This window comes from Xenopus laevis, chromosome 8L (assembly GCF_017654675.1).
Source record: "Xenopus laevis strain J_2021 chromosome 8L, Xenopus_laevis_v10.1, whole genome shotgun sequence".
In the NCBI taxonomy this organism is placed as follows: domain Eukaryota; kingdom Metazoa; phylum Chordata; class Amphibia; order Anura; family Pipidae; genus Xenopus; species Xenopus laevis.
In genome coordinates, this window is record NC_054385.1 from 25,723,758 (window position 1) to 25,746,647 (window position 22,890).

General features: G+C 39.0%; 1 protein-coding gene across 1 annotated transcript in view; it reads left to right on the plus strand.

Moving 5' to 3' along the window:
• arhgap36.L (Rho GTPase activating protein 36 L homeolog) overlaps nucleotides 1-22,890 on the plus strand; it is a gene marked incomplete at its 5' end in the record, with an annotated part of 46,231 nt that overhangs the window by 12,029 nt on the left and 11,312 nt on the right. The window contains 4 exon segments of the mRNA NM_001127736.1: nucleotides 11,275-11,467; nucleotides 16,111-16,166; nucleotides 21,169-21,319; nucleotides 22,476-22,624. Coding sequence (NP_001121208.1) covers nucleotides 11,275-11,467; nucleotides 16,111-16,166; nucleotides 21,169-21,319; nucleotides 22,476-22,624 — 549 coding nt within the window.

Here is a 22,890-nt window from a genome sequence, read left to right on the forward strand (position 1 = left end):
CAGTAAGTACAGGGCTCACATTGCCTATTCATTATGACAGTACACAAATAGCAAGGCTGAAAAAATTGGCAAAGTTCCCCATGTTTTTTTACCCACAATGCAAAGGTTTTTCTTCAACATCATATTAACCAACATAATTGCAGGTGTAACAAAATGTGTACCCACTAATACGTGTGCCTGATGATAGATCTCAATGGGAAGTGGTGACATACAGAGACAGTTGTTTTGACCATTGCTGGTTTAGGACTGATGTCAGCTGCATTCACAATGCCATGTGCCTCAATATACAAATGTGCGGTCTCATTTACTAATCAACAGGGTGTATACCACTTAATACATTTCATGATGGTGTTTATTTAAGGGGTTGGTAAATGAAGAGCCCTGGACCATCATTGGAGATTCACAAAAAACATTTCATTTGTTTTTGTTACCAGGAAAAAAGTTGATCAATTTTAAATAGATCAAATTACTAGGAATACTTATATATATATGTCCAATATATATATATATGTCCAATTTCTTTGATTTCCACCCAGCGTGATTTTTTTGGCACAACTCTTAGGTTCTTTTGAAGTTAATTATAACGAGAGGGTTGTGTTGATTAATTTGGAAGTGTTTCCATTCAAACATTATCTATATCATTTCATGGGAAAAAGTAGAGCACTGCAAATATATATATATATATATACAGTAAAACCCCCATTTTACATTTTTCAGGGGACCAGAAAAGGTTGATGTAAAATCCAGGAAAATGTAAAATCAGGGAAATGTATTATGCATAATATATAGGTTGGACCACAAGAGAACAATGTAAAATGAGGGAAAACTTAAAATCAGGCGATGTAAAATGGGGGTTCTACTGTATAGTGTATCAGCCGCCCACTATCAATTCATCCTTACTCTACACACCCTCCAGACCAATTATCCTCAACCAGTGGCTTGTGAGCAACATGTTTCTCACCAACCCCTTGGCTGTTGATCCCAGTGTCCTCAAAGCAATTTCTTATTTTTGAATTCTTAGATTGGAGGCAGACCAGCTGTACTGCCAAAAGGAACCTCCTTCAGATTGCCTGTAGACATAGGGTCTACCAAATAGCCAATCACAGCCCTTATTTTGAACCACTCAGGAACTTTTTTCATACTTGTGTTGCTCTCCAACTCACAATTACAATCCAACTCACAATTGAATGTGGCTCATGGGTAAAAAGGTTGGGGGCCCCAGTTATAGACTGAGCAGCAGATATCCTGTCTGCCTTCAGTATATTCAAGGGCTGACAGTCTCATTCTGTCTGCAGCTGCAGAAATTAGTATTTTGTATATTTATAGTAGTTTGTAAAATATGTCCAATTTCTTTGATTTCCACCCAGCGTGATTTTTTTGGCACAACTCTAGGTTCTTTTGAAGTTAATTATAACGAGAGGGTTGTGTTGATTAATTTGGAAGTGTTTCTATTCAAACATTAGCTATATAAACTGTGTCATTTCATGGGAAAAAGTGGAACACTGCAATATATATATATATATATATATATATATATATATATATATATATATATATATACATATATATACATATATATATGTATAGGCTTGTGAGTTCCTACAGACCATGTTTAGTTATGATGATATGATGATATGATCAGAGCAGCACATGGGAAAGGTCCTGAATGTTTCCCTTGCACATTATCAGTGTACATAAACAAGAACTGTCTGGGGGGTCTAAGATGCAAGTAGCAATATTGCAGTTGTATGTAGCAGAAGCATAAAAAGATTCAAGGAAGCTGACCATGTGCACCAATTTTTAATGCCATTTTAGCAATGTCCAAGATCGTCTCTGCTTATCTGGGTCCCCCTAACAATTGATCAAAGGTTGCACTAAAGTTAATCAACTAAAATGAGAAACCAGAACCACAAATGGGTATACTTCCCAGCTGTCCCGTTTTTTTGCAGGACTGTTACCTGCTTACCGGGCGTTGTGGCCAATCACGGGCTGCCATGTCACAGGCCCGCCCCTTCGCATCACAGGCCTGCCCCTTCACGTCACTGGCCCCACCTCTGATGTCACGGGTATCGCCCCCCCTGTCCCGGATTCTGAATGTAGGAAAGGCAACCCTACTGTAGACACTAGGGGTCATTTATCAACACTGGACAAATTTGCCCCTGGGCAGTAACCCATGGCAACCAATCAAATTGCTGCATTCATTGTTCTACTGGCAGCTGACTTCAAAAAGCTAATCACAGATTGGTTGCTATAAGTAACTGCCCATGGGCAAATTTGCCCGGTGTAGATAAATGAGCCCCCTTGTCTCTGTTTGTTTATGATAGCAGTTGCCATATAAGCTTGCTGTGACATCACTTCTTGCCCGAGTCTCTCCCTGCTCTCCCATAGCTCTGAGCTCAGATTACAGTAGGGAGGGGGAAAGGAGCAAACTGAGCATGTTCAATCCCAAACCCTGGAGGTTTAAACTGAAAAAAGGATGTCTGATACAGAAGCCCATGTGTACACAATAGAAGGAAAGAAATGTGGTGGTTTTATTTGACAGAGCAACATTACTTTGAGGGTTTACTAGTGTATTTATATAGACCTTTCTGATATAGCTTACTTAGTTTTAACCTTTCCTTTAAAGGAGAACTAAAGCTTAACTAAAGAAGTAGACTAGAAATGGTGTACATTATGTTTTGGGCTTTTGTACCAGCCCAAGGCAACCACAGCCCTTTAGCAGTTAAGATCTGTATCTCCAAATATGCCCCAGTAGCTCCCCATCTTTTTTTTTACTGATTCACTACACATGCTCTGTGCTGCTGTCACTTACTGAGCTTAGGGACCCACTCACAATTTACTGTATACATAGAATAGAAATGTCACAATATAAGGCTGATTAGTAATTAATACAGATAATTACGACATGGCAGCACAGAAACCACTGCAACTAGTATCAGAATTTAATAATCAGCCCTGTAGCATCAGCTTATATTACAGGGCAACCTCATTTTCTGCTCAGAGCCCACTTAGCATGTGAGTGTCGCAGACACTTTCCAAGATGGTGACCCCCTGTGACAAGTTTGAAGTCCTGGATCATTGCTGCTATTGACAAGCTGAAACTTTAGGCTGGTGCAATAAGTTCAGTATATAAAATATGGCATTTTTAGCCACATTCATTTTTAGGGTTTAGTTCACCTTTAAAGGGGTTGTTCACCTTACCCTAGCAACCATGCATTGATTTGAATAAGAGACTGGAATATGAACATGGCAGTCTGACTGGTCATCCAATGGACTGAGTGCCAAAGAGAACTGCTGCCTCTAATGAAAAAGGTCTGTTTGTGGCCGGCAGTGTGTGCTGAGTCTACACATAAATTACTTTTTTATGCAATTATTATTTATGTAGACTGTGTATGGAGATAAAAGTGTACAACTAAACCATTATAATTTGTCATTTTCACTTGCACATGGTAAGGAAACTTTACTACCAAACACCCAAACACAGGTGGGAACATTTTTCACGTGTTCTATAGCTGAACCTTATGTCAGCACCCTGTGCTGCTACAATTCACACCTCTAGAAGCACAACTAATCACTGATCCATTGATCTTTCTTCTCATCCCTTCTGTTAATATCTCTCCCTTCTCTGTTTAATTGCAGTGGTGAATAAATAATAACAATAAATCCTCTCAGATTACTTGTCTGGCACCACACCTTTCTTTCCATATCTTTCTGCTGATTTCTGTTCTAACTCATTCCAGTCCCTTTAGCCCGTTCCCACAGCTTTCCTTGGAATGTTGTTTATTTATAACCTTTTGAGAGGGATGGGGGAGAATAACAGGAAATCGGTTCCAGATGCTGCAGTCTCAGTTGCAGAGAAGGCACTTCTGTCCCCAAACTAAATAAATTGTGCCAAATATGTCCATTACAAATTATACTGTATCACTTGCCCACTCCTCTCACTTACTGCATCTGTGTTTTATAGTATTACTCCCCTTAATGGATTTTATAATGCCAGCCTCAAGCTTCTTCTAACAATTTCCACATTTATCATAGATGTTTGTGTAAGTAGTACATATGTATTGTGTAGTTATTCATTAAGGGGCAGATTTACTAAGCTCGAGTGAATTTTCGAAGTTAAAAAAGTTAGAATTTCAAAGTAATTTTTTGAATACTTCGACCATCGAATAGGATACTACAACTTTGAAATGACTTTGATTCGAAGTAAAAATCGTTCCAATATTCGACCATTCAATAATCGAAGTACTGTGTCTTTAAAAAAAACTTCGACTTCATACTTCGCCAAATTAAAGCCACCGAAGTGCAATGTTAGCCTATGGGGACCTTCCACAGCACTTTTCTAAGGTTTTTTTGATCGAATAAAAATCCTTTGATCGAAAATCGACTAAGTTGATATAGTGTAAGGAGTTCAAATAGAAGTAGTTTAGGGATTTCAAATAATCAGCTCACCAACCGTCACTTCCGTCCACCGAACCCAAGGTAAATCAAAGGAAAGTAGTGGTGATGAACTGCAATCAGGCGCAGAAGACTGCTGCAAACATTTATGCTGTTTATTTAACACAACATGTTTCGAGCATAGCTCTTTATCAAATGTATAAAGAGCTATGCTTGAAACATGTCGTGTTCAATAAACAGTCTTCTGTGCCTGATTGCAGTTCGTCACCACTACTTTCCTTTGATTTATAATGTAAGGAGTGTTATGAGGAAAGGCTGGCTAAGTTGGAATTGTTTACACTGAAAAAAAGGCATGGGGGGGTTATGTTAACTATGTATAAATAGACTTGCTTACATACAAGGGGACCATACAATTCAGTTATATATTTAAAGGGGAAGTTCATCTGTAAATCAACTTTAAAAATTTTATAGGTGGGCCTAATGAAATCAGCTTTTGCAACTAATTGTTATGTGTCATTTTGTATATTTTTTTATTCATTAGCCTTCCTTTTCTGCTTCTTTTTAACCTATAACTAAAAACACATGCAAACATTTCAGCATCTGTCACAGGTATAAAAAAAAGGTGGAAAGCCATGCTAAAGAGAGATCTGGATAAACTGGCAACCCTAGCTACTAACTGGCTAATATGAGAGGGTCATTTCAAATCACTGGGAAACCCCCAAATAGAATAAAATGGATATTAAAGAGAAATTCCAAAGAAAAGTGAATAAGCTGATACAATGTAAGGAGAGTTATGAGAAAAGGCTGGCTAAGTTGGAATTGTTTACACTGAAAAAAAAAGGCAGGGGGGGGGTTACGTTAACTATGTATAAATAGACTTGCTTACATACAGGGGAACCATACAATAAACTCACAGATTCCTTACTCAACAGTAGATCCTTCCACCAGACGGCAGGGATTCCATTCAGATTAGAAGGAAGTAGGTTCCACAGGGGCACAACTACAGAGGAAGCAGACCCTGCTACTGCAGAGGGGGGGGCAGGGGTATAGGGGGCCCCATGAGGCCTAATTAATGAGCAATTTCAACATATATTTGTAAAAAAGACAACATCTGGATTCTTTTTTGGGGGGGGGCTAAAACTGATTTACTGTGAGGGCCCAGTAACATCTAGTTACACTACTGAAGTTTCATATTAAAAAAAGGAAAATGTTTTTCTTTACAGAAGTACAGAGCTGAGAAGTTGTGTAATTCTGTTCCCAAAGTCGTACTGGCAGAAACATTAGACAGATTCAGGAAAGGGTTGTATGGCTTTTTAGAAATTGAGAAAATACAAAGTTGATTGGTCCAGTTGCCATTTTGAGTCATTTTTCCCCTCTGAGGCAAATTGGAGAGGCTTCAGATTGGGGGTTTTGCCTTCTGAATAAGTTCGCAGTTATGCAAATTTCTTTTAATCATAAACGTTGTGCTTGATGTGCTTGTGCCTTTCTATTAAAACTTTACCAAACTGGTATAAAATTCTACGGGTGTGGGAACCCGATATCCAGAAAGCTCCAAATTACAGAAAGGCTCTTTCCCATAGACTCCATTATAATCAAATAATTCAAATTTTTAAAAATGATTTCCTTTTTCTCTGTAATAATAAAACAGTACATTGTACTTGATCCCAATTAAAATATAATTAATCCTTATTGGAAAAAAAAACAGTTTATTTAATGTTCACATGGTTTTATAGTAGACTTTAAAGGGGTTGTTCACCTTTCAGATAACTTTTAGTATGATGTAGAGAATGATATTCTGAGATAACTTGCAATTGGTTTTAATTTTTTATCATTGAAGGTTTTTGAGTTATTTAGCTTTTTATTCAACAGTTCTTCAATTTGCATTTTAAGCAATCTGGTAACTAGGGCCCAAATTACCCTAGCAACCATGCATTGATTTGAATAAGGGACTCAAATATGAAGATGAGAGAGTCTAAATAGAAGGATCAGTAATAAAAAGTAACAATAACAATACATTTGTAGCATTACAGAGCATTTGTTTTTTTAGAAGGGGACAGCGACGCCCGTTTGAAAGCTGCAAAGAATCAGAAGAAAAATACAAATAACTATAAAACTAAAAAAAATAAAAAGTATAAAGATCCAAATTACGGAAAGATCCGTTATCCATAAAACCCCAGGTCCCGAGCATTCTGGATAAAAGGTCCCATACCTTTACTTGTCACACCATTAAAGGCATATTTATTAAGGGTCGAAGTGAGAATTCGAATTTTCTAATTTATTTTTTGGTCGAAACGCTCAATTGTGAATTATCCAAACTCAATTCAAGTTTTCATTTGAATTTGAATTTTGGAATTTATCATACTTTGGCTCTTTAAGAACTCAAATCTGACTATTCGCCACCTAAAACCTGCCGAATTACTGTATAAGTCAGTTGGAGAGATCCAGGGATCAATTTGGTGATGTTTGCAGCCTTCCTGACATTCGAGTTAATTCGGAGAATAGAACTCGAATCAAGTTTTTTAAATTCGAATGGAGTTTTTATTGTTCAAATCAAATTTGATTAGAATTTTCGGTGTCATTTCAGTTAGTCAGAGTTAAAAAAATGAGATTTTATTAATACATTTCGGTTGGTCAAATTTAGAATTTATCAGAGTTTTAAAAAACTCGCATGAATTCGAAATTCGACCCTTGATAAATATGCCTCTAACAGTTAATTTTAGGGTGAACTACCCTTACTCTCATTGCTAAGCATTATACAGACTTTAAACTCCTTTGTTATTGTTATGTTTATTACTATGTTGTCCCCTGACGTATGTCGATATAGCTCCTCCTCCTATTCCAAATCAATTTAAATATTATTTCTACCATATTTACTGTAGATCCTTTGTGTTTCTGAGCCCTCAACTGCTGTGCATATAAACCAGGGCAATTTCCTCTCTGATCCATTAAAGGTCATCATTTAAGCCAAGCCGTAGGATTATTGTTAAGGGCTGTTGAGTTTTACAGCAGTCTAAAATTAACTGGCATTATGACTGTCTAATCCCACCTCTTTCTCTTCACGTGTTACATGTTATCCAATATCGTCTTTCCCAGCTGTTGAATGCTGAGGAGTGTAGTGATATAACAGCAGGTGAGCTATGTGTATCTAATAGGCTTGCTGTTGAACTTTGTATACAGAAGCCAAATGACATTAAGGATTTATGTAGCACCATCATCTCCCACAGCACACTGTAACTACTGCATAGTGTTAGGGGAAGCACACAGGTCACAAGAGCTTACAATCTATGAACAGTGTGCATAGATTGTCAGCCAGGTTCATCCATAAAATCTGCCCAATCTCTCTATCTACATAAATACGCCAAAACATCTCTCTCTGTGTCTCTCTCTGTCTCTCTGTCTCTCTGTCTCTCTCTCTCTCTCTCTCTCTCTGTTAGTGCTCTTATGTTCTAAGTGTGTGCTAACCAAACAATCCTTCCAATAGAACGTGCAGTGGACTCCTTTAATTCTTTTTTTCTTTTTATAGCTTGGATTTATTCTTTTTGGCATTACTTGGGTAGTGTAGTGAATGTATATATGATATATTGTACTTTTGACTTTCTTTACCTTTACAGTAGCATTCTTTGGGGCATATTTATCAAGGGTCGAATTCTTACATAGGCTGAATTCCTGTTTTTATTCATAATCAGCCTATGGAAGGATCGTGCTGCCCCCAGCCCAGCGTCACTAAAACTGCTCAGAAGGTCTTTTGGGAGAGTCGGGCAATGCAGGTTTGTGGGGGCAGCTTTGCAGGGGGCTTTGAGGGGAATAATTACGGGTGCAGCATTTACTTGATACTCACACAATCCTATAATTTTTATAGGAACGTGTCAGTATCGCTTTGAGGAAGCCATGCCCAGGCAGATAACAGCTAATTGGACCTTGTATGGGTCTTTCAATGGTCCTGCCTGACTGATATCTGCCAGGAAATTGTCCAGATATCAATCAACAGATTTGAAAAGGCCCCAGTGTATGGTCTGATTGGATCAGCCCAATTGAGCCCTGCACATGTGTGGCCAAATTTCACAAAAATTCGCCAACATGGTGACATTATCAAACAAGTAAATCTGGCAGCGTATGGCTGCCTTAAATGGTATGTTTATAGATGGAAAGGAGGCATGAATAGCAGTGGCACACAAGGCTGTGGAATTGTGTGTGTGTTTAGACAGCTTGCTACAATTTGATAAGATAAGAGAACTTTTGGCTTTGACATCAGTTTAGTTACATAGTAACATAGTAAGTCCATACTTTAACATAAATTATATAAACCACGCCAAAAAATCATCCAAGCCACTCTTAAAGGCATTAACAGAATCAGCCATCACAACATCACCCGGCAGTGCATTCCACAAACTCATTGTCCTGACTGTAAAGAACCACCTAAGTTGCTTCAAATGAAATTTATTTCCTTCTAGTCTAAAGGGGTGGCCTCTGGTACAGTGATCCACTTTATGGGTAAAAAGGTCCCCTGCTATTTGTCTATAATGTCCTCTTATGTACTTGTAAGTTCACTGGGGTCTAAAGAAACATTTTCTGTTTTTTTCTGTAACTAATTCATATGTAAACATGGCTATATTTAATAATTTGTACTTTTTATTTGGCAGCCTATCTCCGTATGCCCTTAGGTTAATGGCACACAAATCTAGTCCAATCCCATTTTACCTCCTAGATCAAGGGTCCCCAACCTTTTTTATTTGTGAGCCACATTTAGGGCTGGGACACACTGGGCGATTTGGGGAGATTTAGTCGCCTGGCGACTAATCGCCGCTACTTTCCACGACCAATCTTCCCCGAATGCCTCCCCTCGCTCTGCGCCTGGCTAAAATGAAAAATGGCCTGCGCTAATCACAAGCGGCGATTCGTTTTCTCAAGTCGCCCGAAGTTTCCTCGTGAGGCAACTTCGGGCGACTTGAGAAAACGAATCGCCGCGTGTGATCAGAAAAAAAGGAGTAAAACTTGATATCGAGAAGACCTGCGACCCGACCCGCAAACCCGAAGAACCGCCGAGCCGCGTCTATACCCACTCCCGAAAATACAACCCGCAGGGTTTTGCAGGTAACCCACGGGTACCTAACCCACTGCAGGACTCTATCGTGAGTTACTGGTTGGGGATCACTGTCCTAGATTCTGGAGCATATTTACACCCCCATACACTGCCAGCTAATCATTGGCTTCTAATTGTCCCCCCCTGTACCCCTGCTTCTTGATAAAACTTACTGATTGGTTGTTTTTGAAAAGCAGTGCTATGTTCTAGGTCATGTGGACCAGCTGCATTAGTTGGGAACTTCCTGTCTTTATACAGGTTAATAAATTAAAGCTTCAAAAACAGTAGTCTTACGTTGGCGAAACCTGTTACTATTACATTTGGTTTGATTACGGCATATGCACAGTGGGTGGAACTCATTAAATAAGCGACAGAAACAGCAGGGAGGATGCAGAGGGGGATAAAAGGCAGTGACCGCTGGGGAGCTGTGGATAACAAGAACAGATAGTAAGGAAAATACTGACAAAACACATAGGGTAAAGCTGATAACCAGGAAGTACTGATAGAGGAAAGGAAAATTATTAAAGGGCCAGTAAGGAAATTAAAGGTCTATTTAAATATACCACTGAGTCTGCACTTTCTGTATCTAAAAGCATTACATTTTTATTTTTTTTTACTTTTGGTTTTGCTTTGCAGGGGTTTCTGACACCATATATGAGCGTGTATCTAGTAACATTCCATGGGACAAAATAGTCAGTGGGAACAGGACCAGAGTTCTGATAACAAATGCAATGCTAAACTTCTGCTTTACTTAATATAGTTTTACATGTACAGGAGACAAATAACTCATCTGTCAGTGCAAACAAATTCTTGGTGTCATTGGTCTATTAATGGCACACAGGAATGTATATTGACTTTTCTCTGCGTGCAATTTCTCCAAAGACCAAGAAAAGACCCATCTGCTCCTTCCTGTATCTGCACTGATGGCACTGCAGTGTGTGCAGAAACACAAAGTAAATAATGGTATGAAAATACATACTTTTACACTTTATGCCCATATCCATTCCGTATGCCTGCATACAAGCCGATGCCCCTGCAGATACAGAAAGAAGTGGATGGGAGTGCCTCAGCATCACAATTCAGCCATACCCTGCTGCAGTGCAGGTGTGCACCCTTGTACCAGTTGTGCAAAAGAGTTCCATGAGTTAGTGCAATTGTGAGCCCTTTGCTTAATGGCTGGTTTCAGAAGGTGGTAAGTACCTTGTTCTCACACGTGACGGGGACACCCACTTCCAGTTTATACTTACTTCCACACGGGGCTAATTTTGAACCTTCGTTTATCAGCTGATCAACATCAACATCTGCCCCTCTTCTTTGTCTGCACTGAGAGGCAATGGGTCATTCTGGGTGCAGTCACACAGAGCTACACCCAGAGTCTATTTTCACACTGAAATCTGTTCCATGTGTCTGCACCCAAGCTGAAAGAGTACCTCGGGGTGCAAAAACAAGAGAGAGCAGAAGTGGACGAGCTGTTTTTCAGCCTGCGTTTATACACAGGCGGAGAAACAGCCCCGTGTAGCCCAGCTTCACTTTCAGCCACAAATATTTTGACTTTCCAGAATGGGGCACAAAGATATGCACCTTGAAGCTGCTAGCACAAACAATAAAAGGTGAAGTCAAAAGTTTTGCATTTTGTGCAAAAAATGGGGTTTGCCCCTACTTTATGCATTTTACATTCCATTTCAATTTAGTATAAACACATTGCTTACATAGAAAAATACAATACTCTTTTCCATCTTTCACCGTGACAGCTATTTCAAATGTAAATTATATCAATGGCTTTGTTTCCAACTACCCAGGGGGCTCTTTCAGTGGATTCCATTACAGAACTGGATAATGGAGATGCTCGTCTGTTGGAGGCTCTGCAGTTGTCACATTCGAATGAACTCCAGGACCAAAGAAAGGAACACAGCCAGCGCTTAAGCATGAACCCCGTTTATAAGCAAGTTCCAAGAATTGTGGAGAGGTGCTGCTCTCACTTAGAGAGCTACGGTAAGTATTTGACTGAAAGAACAGGTCATGCATAATGCACCTAAATCTGCTGCGCTTTCCAAAAATCTACTTGTTTACTTCCCAATAATAAGAGAAGGTCTCTGAAATCCCTTGCAGGTCTCTCCCAGCAAGCATGTTAATTTTTTATTGCTTCTCTTTTTATTAAAGGGGTTGTTCACTTTTGAGTTAAATTGTAATATGACGTTGAGAGTGATATTCTGAGACAATTTACATAGTAAGTAAGGTTGAAAAAAGACACACGTCCATTAAGTTCAACCTTTTAGTTTTTTTTTTGTTTTTTTTTTTAAAAAAACCATCTGAAGCCTCTCCAATTTGCCTCAGAGGTGGAAAAAAATCCTTCCTGACTCCAAAATGGCAATCAGACTAGTCCCTGGATCAACTTGTACATTCCTTCCTGACTCCAAAATGGCAATCTCCGTATACCCTCACTTACTAAAAAGCAATCCAACTCCTTCTTAAAGCTATCTAATGTATCAGCCTGTACAACTGATTCAGGGAGAAAATTCCACATCTTCACAGCTCTCACTGCAAGAAACCCCTTCCGAATATTTAGGCGGAACCTCTTTTCTTCTAATCGGAATGGGTGACCTTGTGTCAGCTGGAAAATAAAGCATTAGAGAGATTATTATATGATCCCCTTATATATTTATACATAGTTATCATATCTCCCCTTAAGTGCCTCTTCTAAAGCGTGAACATCCCCAATTTGGCCAGTCTTTGCTCATAGCTAAGATTTTCCATACCTTTTACCAGCTAAGTTGCCCTTCTCTGTGCCCTCTCTAATACAATAATGTCCTGTTTGAGTGATGGAGACCAAAACTATTCTGCATTTTCTAGATGGGGCCTTACATGTGATCTATACAGTGGAAGAATGACCCCCTCCTCCCGTGACTCTATGCCCCTTTTAATACAGCTCAAGACCTTATTTGCCCTTGATGCTGCTGACTGGCATTGCTTGCTACAGCCAAGTTTATCATCTACAAGGACTCCAAGGTCCTTTTCCATAATGGATTTGCCTAGTGCAGTCCCATTAAGGGTATACGTGGTTTGGATATTTTCACATCCCAGGTGCATGAGTTTACATTTATCAACATTGAATCTCATTTGACACTTAGCTGCTCAGATTGCCAGTTTGTCAAGATCATGTTGCAAGGATGCCACATCCTGGATGTAATTAGTTGGGCTGGATAGTTTTGTGTCATCTGCAAACACTGATACATTACTTACAACACCCTCCCCTAAGTCATTAATGAACAAGTTAAATAAAAGTGGACCCGGCAATACCGAGCCCTGAGGGACCCCACTAAGAACCTTACTCTAAGTAGAGAATGTACCATTAACAACCACCCTTTGTACCCGATCCTGCAGCCAGTTTCCTATTCACGTGCAAACTATTTCATTAAGCCCAACAGACCTTAGTTTAGAAAGCAGTCGATTGTGGGGCAAAATCCAAATAGATCACATCTACTGCCCCCCCACTGTCCAGCATCTTACTTACCTCATCATAAAAAGCAATCAAATTTGTCTGACATGACCTATCCTTCATAAAGCCATGCTGATTGCTGCTCATAATGCCATTCCTTAGGACAAAATTTTGAATGTGATTCCTTAACAAGCCTTCAAATTATTTGCCCACCACAGATGTCAAACTTACTGGCCTTTTGAAAAAGATTGACGCCAATACCTTGTCTGCTGCAAATGGGGGTTCCCAATCTTTATTCCATGGTGCTCATGACACTTCACAGTGATCAAACGTTTCGGGACCGCATGGCCCTTCCTCAATTACGATGGGGCCATGCGGTCCAGAAACGTTTGATCACTGTGAAGCGTCATGAGCATCATGGAATAAAGATTGGGAACCCCCCATTTGCAGCAGACAAGGTATTGGCGTCAATCTTTTTCAAATTGTATATTACTGGCGAGTGGCTAGGCCAGGACCTCTACCTAATCCCCTAATTGAACTTTCATTTGCATACTTACTGGCCTGTAATTGCCAGTCTGAGATCGTAATCCCTTTTTAAATATTGGAATAACATCATCTTTTCTCTAATCCCTAGGCACCATACCAGATGAAAGTGAATCTGAGAAAATCAGAAATAGGGGCTGAACTTAGCTCTCTTAGAACCAGGGGGTGTATGCCATCAGGCCCTGGAGCCTTGTTTACATTAATTTTTATTAAAGCTTTATGAATTATATCCTGAGTCAGCCACTGACTAGCTTGAGCTGAGCCATTAGTGCAGCTATAAAGTGAGCCTGGGAACTCAGACTCCTCTTTTGTTTACACTGTAGAAAAGAACTGATTTAGCACATTTGCCTTTTCTGGATCTGTTACAACCATACTGGTACCATTATTTAATGGAGCAACACTCTCAACCTGCATCTTTTTAGGGTTAGTTTTCACCTCCACCGCAATTAACTCTTAATTTCCTTTCTTTGCCTTCCGGATTGCTGATTTACAACATTTGTTACAGTGTTTATATTCATTAAATGCAGCTTCTGTAGATTTCTGCAGATTTGTAGTTTTTAAATGCCTTTCTCTTCTTTCCTATTAGCTTCTTTCCTTCTGTTTTAAGCCACATAGGATGATTCTTAGAGCTTCTACACTTATTCCTTAAGGGAATAAATTGAGAACAGTAATTTAATATTTTAATTGACAACCATTCCTGTTCTGTGTTTTTAGCGGAAAACGTACTGCCCCAATCAATACTCTGTAAGGCAGCCCTCAAGGCACTAACATTAGCTTTTCCAAAATTCATGTTTTTTGTTGCCCCAGTATATATTTGTTTTTTGCACCAGACATTAAATGATATAACATTATGGTCACTATTACCCAGGGGTTCAATGACTTGCACATTTGCTATAAGTTCTGGGTCATTTGAGATCACTAAATCCAGAATATCATTTTTTCTGGTTGACTCCTGAACAACCTGTGCCATAAAATTTTCATTCAACAAGTTTATAAACTTGTTCCCATTAACTGATCTGGCAGTACTGTTGCTCCATTTGCAAACATACATTCAATACTGGTACAATATTAAACATATGACATGTGGTCCTCCCTTTCCTTAATAGTACCCCCAGCCATATCTCTTCCCCCATCTTCCCTTTCTTTGCCCACTATCTCATCTAACCTGTTTTCCATTGAATCTTTTACTGAACCCTCCCCCCCACGCCTAGTTTAAAATCTCCTCCAACCGTCTAACCATCTTCTCTCCCAAAACAGCTGCACCATCATCATTGAGGTGCTGCCCATCCCTAGCAAAGAGCCTGTAGCCGACTGAGAAATCAGCCCAGTTCTCCAAAAACCCAAAACCCTCCTCCCTACACAAATTTCTCCCTATGCTCCCGCTAGGTTTTCATTTTTTATTTGCGGTTTTTGAGTCACAGTAGAACCCCCATTTTACATCTCATTTCCCTTATTTTACATTGTTGTTTTGTGGCCCCACCTATATATTATGCATAATACATTTCCCTGATTTCAAATTTTCTGGATTTTACACCATTTTTCTGATCCCCTGTAAAATGGGGGTTCTACTGTATTTGGATTTTTATTGAATATGAATAGGTGAGGCCTGAATAGAAAGATAAGCAATAAAAAGTAGCAGTAACAATAAGTCTATAGTCTTACAGAGCATTTGTATTTTAGATGGGGTCAGTGACCCCCATTTGAAAGCTGAAAAGAGTCAGAAGGTGAAGGCAAATAATTTAAAGGGGACCCGTCACCCTAAGAAATAATTCCAAATAATTTTTTATCATGTTAGTTGAGCAAAATAAAACTTACTTCATTTATTATTTAAATTTTGTTTCCTTCAGTCATGGAATTACACAATCACAGAAAGCAGGCAGGAGCCATTTTGTGGACAATGCTATTAAGACAAGTTGTGTATCACCCCAAAATCTTGTGTATGTGCCCAATTGGGGGACCTAATGCCCATACACATTGCCCTACACAACAATAGAGTGTAAAGAGGGAGGGGGAATGTGAGAAGTGCAGTGACATCTAGGAAGGGCTGAATGGAAAGTGAAAGTAATTGACTGCGGGGCCGGTAATGTTTGATTGACAGCTCAGATATTTAAACGCCTATATAACAGGTATGGATGCCTTAATGAAAAAAACTATTTGGGTTCCATGTTTAATTTGCAAACAACTTATGTTATACAGCTTTTTATGTGTAGGTGACAGGTCCACTTTAAAAAACTATAAAAAAAAATGTAATGAAGACCAATTGAAAAGTTGTTTAGAATTGGCCATTCTATAACATACAAAAAGTTAACCTGAAGGCGAACCACCCCTTTAAGACCCTCCTCCATTCAGATTCCTGTCTCTCTTTCAAACCACTGCCCAGTAATGGAAGCTAAAATCCTTCTGGTTGAGCTTTTTAAAATGACACCCATGCTTAGAGCACTGTAGCCTTGGACCCATCTTATTACTATTGATCAGTGCATTGTACCAGGGTCCTAATGCCAGAATTAGAATCAGTCAAACACTGTTGCATCCCATAACTATTAAGTTAGGTGAAAGACAGTAAATCTGATAGATAAGTAACATTTCAAGACACATAAATCAAACAATGACAAAGTAATATGAAATGAATATAGTTTTAATGACTTTTATGTTATAGGTCTGCATACTGTTGGAATTTTCAGAATCGGGAGCTCAAAGAAAAGAGTTGAACAAGTGAGTGTTGTATGCGTCTTTATGATGTGGTTAAACCTCTAATATATAAATTTTTAGGTGAGTACCAGGAAATAAATTCCCCCGTGGAAGCAAAGTAAGTGCCAATACCATAGAAAGACGACCTAAAGTAAAGTTTCAGCTGCGGTATGTCAAGCCATTTTCAAAACGTGTAAACTATTTTGTCATTCTATGTCTGTGTAGGTGAGTGTGACAACAGATATATCAATATTGAGGATGCAATCTAACATTATTCATACAAAGAAAAAAATTATGTTTGCATCCTTTTGATGATTCTGTTAGCATTTACAGCCACTGTCTGGCATTAAGTGCTGCAACCTGTTAATATTATTCCAATATCCTATATTCATATTATAGATATTTATTATGTTTTAAACATTAACCTTCAGCACTAGCCAAATTCTGGTACCATATTATAGATATTTATTTAATTTAAGGCTATTTTTACACAAATTAACTCCAAATTCAGACAACTGTTATGGGCTAATTCTAGGTGTAGATTGAAATTAGTAACTTTAATGAGATCTAAGACCAATGCCGGGATATCTGTTTTATTATTATTTGTCACCAAACTCTAAAAGATATATGGGCATCACTAACTGGTAAGGAGGACCAGCCTATATGTTGGTTGTTCCCATGCTTCGTTATATGTCTCGGATATGGTTAATGGCACTGCAAATTACTAAAGAGCAACATACAGATCCCCGCACTCCATTATGGAATAATTTATACTTTTGCAAAGTGGCCCAAATAGGTAATATGAAAGTCTGGTCTGATAAAGGCATTGTTACAATAGGGGAAATATGGTCTGAACGGGGCATCTCTACATTTAGGGACTTGCAACAGTCTACCGGATTGCCAGGTAATCTGTGGCTTCAATATTTGGGAGTGCGCCAAGCCCTTATGGCTACGCATCATTTAAAGGCTATACTGGTCCATGAGAATAAGCTGCTCACCTATTTAAATAGATCATCCACTAGGGGCTTAATTTCCAGTTTATATGCAGTGTTATTGCAGGCTAGTAATGACGACCCATTGGAAACTCTTCGCCCAGATAAGTTCCATAAGTTCCATAAAATCTGGGATAAATGGGTTGATAAATTTCCCCAAATCCAAACTGTTAATGCTTAGTGAATAATTCCACTATTTTATTAAGTCTTTTATTGTTATATGAATAGGATGTTAGTGGTGGGTATTCTGTTGGGTGTGCAGTGCATTGCTCTTAACAACAAAGGTGTGCAACAGGAGCATATTTAATATTGAATATCATTTTGTGTTTTATATGATTGTAAACATATGTAATACTAAATACAAAACACTTTTTTCTGCTGTTGTGCAGTCTAAAATGTCATTCGTGTCATTGTCTACTTTGGAATTTGCCAATAAAAGCTAACTGAATTGAAAAATAAAAAATTCATTTTGCTTGACTAACATGATGAAATAGGATTTGGAATATTTTTTTTAGGTGACAGGTCCCCTTTAAAGAATCAAAAGTATATATTACTTACAAATATAATTTTGTGAGCTAATTCAATCCCAGTAACATATTAGCTTCTATGCCTAGCAAATCCCATAAAAGGTGCATTAGATTTCCCTGGGTAAATGTGAGCAGTGCACCCATAAAGAATGTGAAAGTACAGGATTACTGTTCCTATGAAAAGCCTTACAGCTGCTAAATGTTAACAGCGAGTCATAGAAAAATAAACAAGCCACGTGATTACTGATTTTTGGTGGTCCATTATTTTAGGAATTACAATAAGCAAAATGGTCCTTAGATTTAAGAGATTTAAGAAATATAGGTTTGTGGGAGAAAGAATCATTGCAGGCACTTAACCCATTGACAGCCATTTGCTTCAACTGATTATTGCCATAAACCACCATGATAATCATCCTATTACTAATTAACAAGCTCTAAACCAAGGGTCCTCTATTTGCTGCTATAACAGCCTCTACTCTTCTGGGAAGGCTTTCCAAAATATATTGAAACAAATGGTGGAATTTACTGCCATTCAGCCACAAAAGCATTACTAAGGTTAGGTACTAATGTTGGGGATCAGGTCTGGCTCGCAGTGTGTTCTACAATTTATCTCACAGACAGGGCTATATTTAGGTTCAGTTTTAGGGTTGCCACCTTTTGACCCAGTTAAATCTTGGCAGGGGATGGGGCCGTGACGCAGTGGGGGTGAGGCTGTGATGCAGCAGGGGGCGTGTTGTGAGGTCAGGGCAAATTAGGAAAGACAGGCAGGATTCCCTATGATTGCCGCGCCGATCGGACCAATCGCCGCAGCAATCATAGGGAATCCTGCCTGGCTTTCCTAATTTGGAAAAACAGGCAGTCAGTTTTGACCCGGGCAGCCCTTCAAAAAAACAGCTGTCCGGGTCAAAACCGTGCTGTCCAGGTCAAAACCAGACAGAAGGCAACCCTAGTTCAGTGGCACTCTAGACCCTGTATGTCAGTGCCCCCCATTTTTGTGGAAGTGACATCACACTCATTTATTACATCATTTCCACTGGTGACGCACAAAAATTGCACTCCTAACCTAACCAAGTCTCCAGTGGCTGGGAAGATTTTTTTTATTTTTTCCAAAAAAAATAGAATTTGCTATATAGGCACCCCAGGGTCGCACCTCTAAATCTGCCACCCAAGGCATATGCCCTTGGGTGCCTATATATAAATACAGCCCTGCTCACAGATGTTTATTTAGTTTGAGGTCAGGGCTTTATGCAGGCCAGTCAAGTTTTTTCACTCCTATCTCTGCAAACCAATCCTGTACAGACCTGGTTTTGTGCATGGGGGCATTATTGTGCTGAAACTGGAAAGGGTTCTCCCCATACAATTGCCACAAAGTAGGAAGGACAGGCATGCATGGCTATGTGCCTAACTATACACTGACATCAGCAATGAGTGTGGCTTAAATAACCAGTTCCACTAAGTATATATTACATATATTATATACTTTATTATATATTAACAGCGGAGCCTGTAAGGAGCGATTTTCATGTCTCTTGTTTCTTACTTGTAATTTCATGCGTATATTGTGAGTCATGTAAAAGTATGCTTTTGCTGTATTTATTAAATAGCAGGAGCTTTTTAGTTTCTTTCATGCCTCCTAAACATAACTTGCCTGATTTCTCTGTGTAGCATTACACAGAGTTCAGCTGCAGTCTCCTCAAGAGCTCTAAAGAGAACAAACTGTGCAAGAATGTAGCGTGAAATACTTTTCTAAAAGCATTAAGGCTCCATTTCATAAACAGATTCATTCTAGAAATGACAGTTTCCTGCTCTGCAGCAGAAGTAAAATCGCTGGGAGTGTTGTTGTGATTTTATCATGCAGACATAAGGACTTTATTCCATTACTTTGGATAGAGTTATTATCTTTGGATTTTATTTTCAGAATGTTTTGTTAGTGGTTACCTTTGCGAATAAAATAACAAGCTCTCTGGGCCTTTATTGCTAGTGCTGAAAATGTTTTTACATTTGCATCTGGTTTTTGGTAAATTTTACTTTTTGCAATAATGTAAATACAGGTACAGGCATGGAATCTGTTATCCAGAATGCTCAGCACCTGGGATTTTCAGAGTTATGGATCTTTCCATAAATTGAATCTTCACATTTTAAGTCTACTAGAGAATCATGTGAACATTAAATAAACCCAACAGGGAATTATCGTTCGGCTCAAGTACATTACCAGTATTATTACAGAGAAAAAGGAAATCATTTTTAAAAATTTGGATAAAATGGAATCTATGAGAGACATCCTTTCCATAATTTGGAACTTTCTGAATAACGGATTTCTGGATAATGGATCCCATAAACTCCTCTAGAAAGTTCAGAATTACAAAAAGGCCTTCTCCCATATGCTCTATTTTCAGTATAAATATTTACGTATTTTGGGCAGGACCCTCTTTGCCTTTTGTATAATTTACTAGTCACTATGTAGGTAATTTTGTATGTTCTTTACGTACACAAAATCAATTTATTCAACAGCGCTTGGGGTATGAAAGAATACATGTTAATAATTTTTTTTTAAAATTTTTTTTTTTCTCTGTGATAATAAAACAGTAACTTGTACTTGATCCCAACTAAGGTTCGGGATTCGGCCAGGATTCGGCCTTTTTCAGTAGGATTCGGCCGAATCCTTCTGCCTGGCCGAACCGAATCCTAATTTGCATATGCAAGTTAGGGGTGGGGAGGGAAATTGCGTGTCTTTTTGTCAGAAAACAAGGAAGTAAAAAATTTTGCCACTTCCCACCCCTAATTTGCATATGCAAATTCGGTTCGGTATTGGGCCAAATCTTTCGCAAAGGATTCGGGGCTTCAGCCGAATCCAAAAAAGTGGATTCGGTGCATCCCTAATAATTATTTCTTATTGGAAGCAAAACCAGCCAATTGGACTTTAAACTAAATCTTAGTAGACTTATGGTATAGAGATCTAAATTACAGAGAGATCCTTTATCCGGAAAACCCCACATCCCGAGCATTCGGAATAACAGATCCCATATCTGTATTTATTTTGTTTGTATTCACTGTGTAATGTAGAGCTACCCAATCTGCACATTTATAAGGGTAAGGGCATACCTGGAGATTCGGGGAGAGGCGACTAATCGCCTCTTCTTTGGGGTGACTAATCGTCCCGAACTGTTTCCTCACGAGTAAACTTCGGGCGACTTCAGAAATCTAAGCGCTGCGAGTGCATTGGCGCAGGCGTTTTTCATTGAAGCAGACGGAAGACACAGGGAAGCAATTCAGGGAGATTAGTCGCCCCAAAGAAGAGGCGATTAGTCGCCAGGCGACTAAATCTCCCCGACTTTCAAGGTGTGCCCTTACCCTTAATACTGGAGACAGGTATAATTGTAAAAATGTGCTATGCCCTATACTAACCAGTCGGCTATTAGCTCTTATCTGTCAACTCAGTTGGATAACTAAAAGTGTGAAGCTTGCTGAATTTAAGCCAGTTTTCTAATACATAGTCTTTCTAACCAGCTGCGGGAAGAATTTGCTGTATCTGGTGATGTGCTCCTAGGGGAGGACACATGTGTGCATGATGTGTCTGCTCTGCTCAAAGCATTCCTGCGGGACCTTCCAGACCCTGTCCTGCCAAGAGAACTCTACTCTGCATTTATACATACTGCAGGTAAATGGTAAAACTTATTGTACACATCGCTTATAATACTTTGCACAGAAACAAACACGTTACACTGGGCAGCTGTTACTACAGGGATAAAAATGCAGCCCAATCCCTAAAACCTTGCCTGGTGGAGTTAATCACCCATAAAATCACCCACCTAAACCCAATGTAAATGGCAGACTTTAATATCTAATAAGTACAGATTACTTTAATATCTAATAAGTACAAATTTAAGTCATGTAGAACACACAGCCAACAATTTTCCCATTAAAGGGAATGGACCATATGCATAAACAAAGTCTGCCTAATTTGTAGACCAGTTACCTACCTGTGTTTGCAAATTATTGTGTTTACAAAGATATATGGAAACTTGGCCAAGTAAATGTTGGAAGATTTCAGAAACAGAATGGGGAAGCAGAATGTTTCAAAGGGTAAAAGCAGAGTTCACAATAGGATTGTTAGGGACATGTTTACCAAATGTGAACTCTATTTTCACCCTCTAATTTGCCATGAAAATGGAGAACTGTAGAGTTCCCCTCAGGCAAACTGTGGTTAATTTTGTTTGCACCTTTTAATAATTATGCCCCTAAGCACTATGGTTCCACGTAGGTAGTCCCCTTAAAGAGAGTTTCAGATGAAAGAGATGAAAATATTACTCTGGGTTTATAGAAAAAGGCTGAAAACACCTTTCAAGGGTTTCTTTCTGGGCATGAGTATGAATCAAAAAGAAGTGACTGAACTAAACTGGGGAAGGAAGCAGCCAAGGTGGAAAATCCCTAGTTATATTTTTAGCACTCAAATAAGCATTTAGACTAGGCGCTACGGAGCAGGGACCATCCGTCCTACCGTCTTTCTTAACAGATGGCTTTGTGTACTTGTATATTTATCGTGTTTATTATTTTACTTGTCCTCCCTTTGTGTACTTTTATATATTGTAAAATTTACAGCACTGCATATCCTTACAGCACTTTATGAATAAAGTTTTACATGCATACATACAAAGTCATTGACGTATACTCTGTGACTCCCAGAAAGGTGTCACCTTCAAAGAATATATTGAAGTTAGGGCTTAGTAAATAAGCCTCATGCTTTTTTAGAAAGTGCAAAGAATTTACAGTTTGGTATTATATACACAGTGTTTATGTGACTATTTTATTTACAGGCCTGGGTAAGAGGGAGCGGCTAAACACTCTGCAGCTACTGATTTTTGCTCTGCCCATGTGCAATGCAGATACATTGCTCCGCATTCTGCAGCTTCTACATAATGTGGCTTTACACGAGCTGGACACAACCAGTTCCACAGGAGAGCAGGTAAGAAACTGGGGAATGTGTAGGTGTATTGTGAAACATATGTCATTTGCCCTGTAGTGTGTTTGTTCAGAACCCACATATACTATGTGGTGTGTTTTGTTATAAATAGGGCTGCTGAGCTCCTCCGTATTTCCCTCCATCACCAATACACCCGTTTCTTAACATTTCTCCCATTGTGAACATAAATGCCTTGCCTCTTTCATGTTGGATTTTAACCAATGGGGTTTCATCCCCTGTAGCTATGTCCCCTGGGTTTTGTTTGGGTT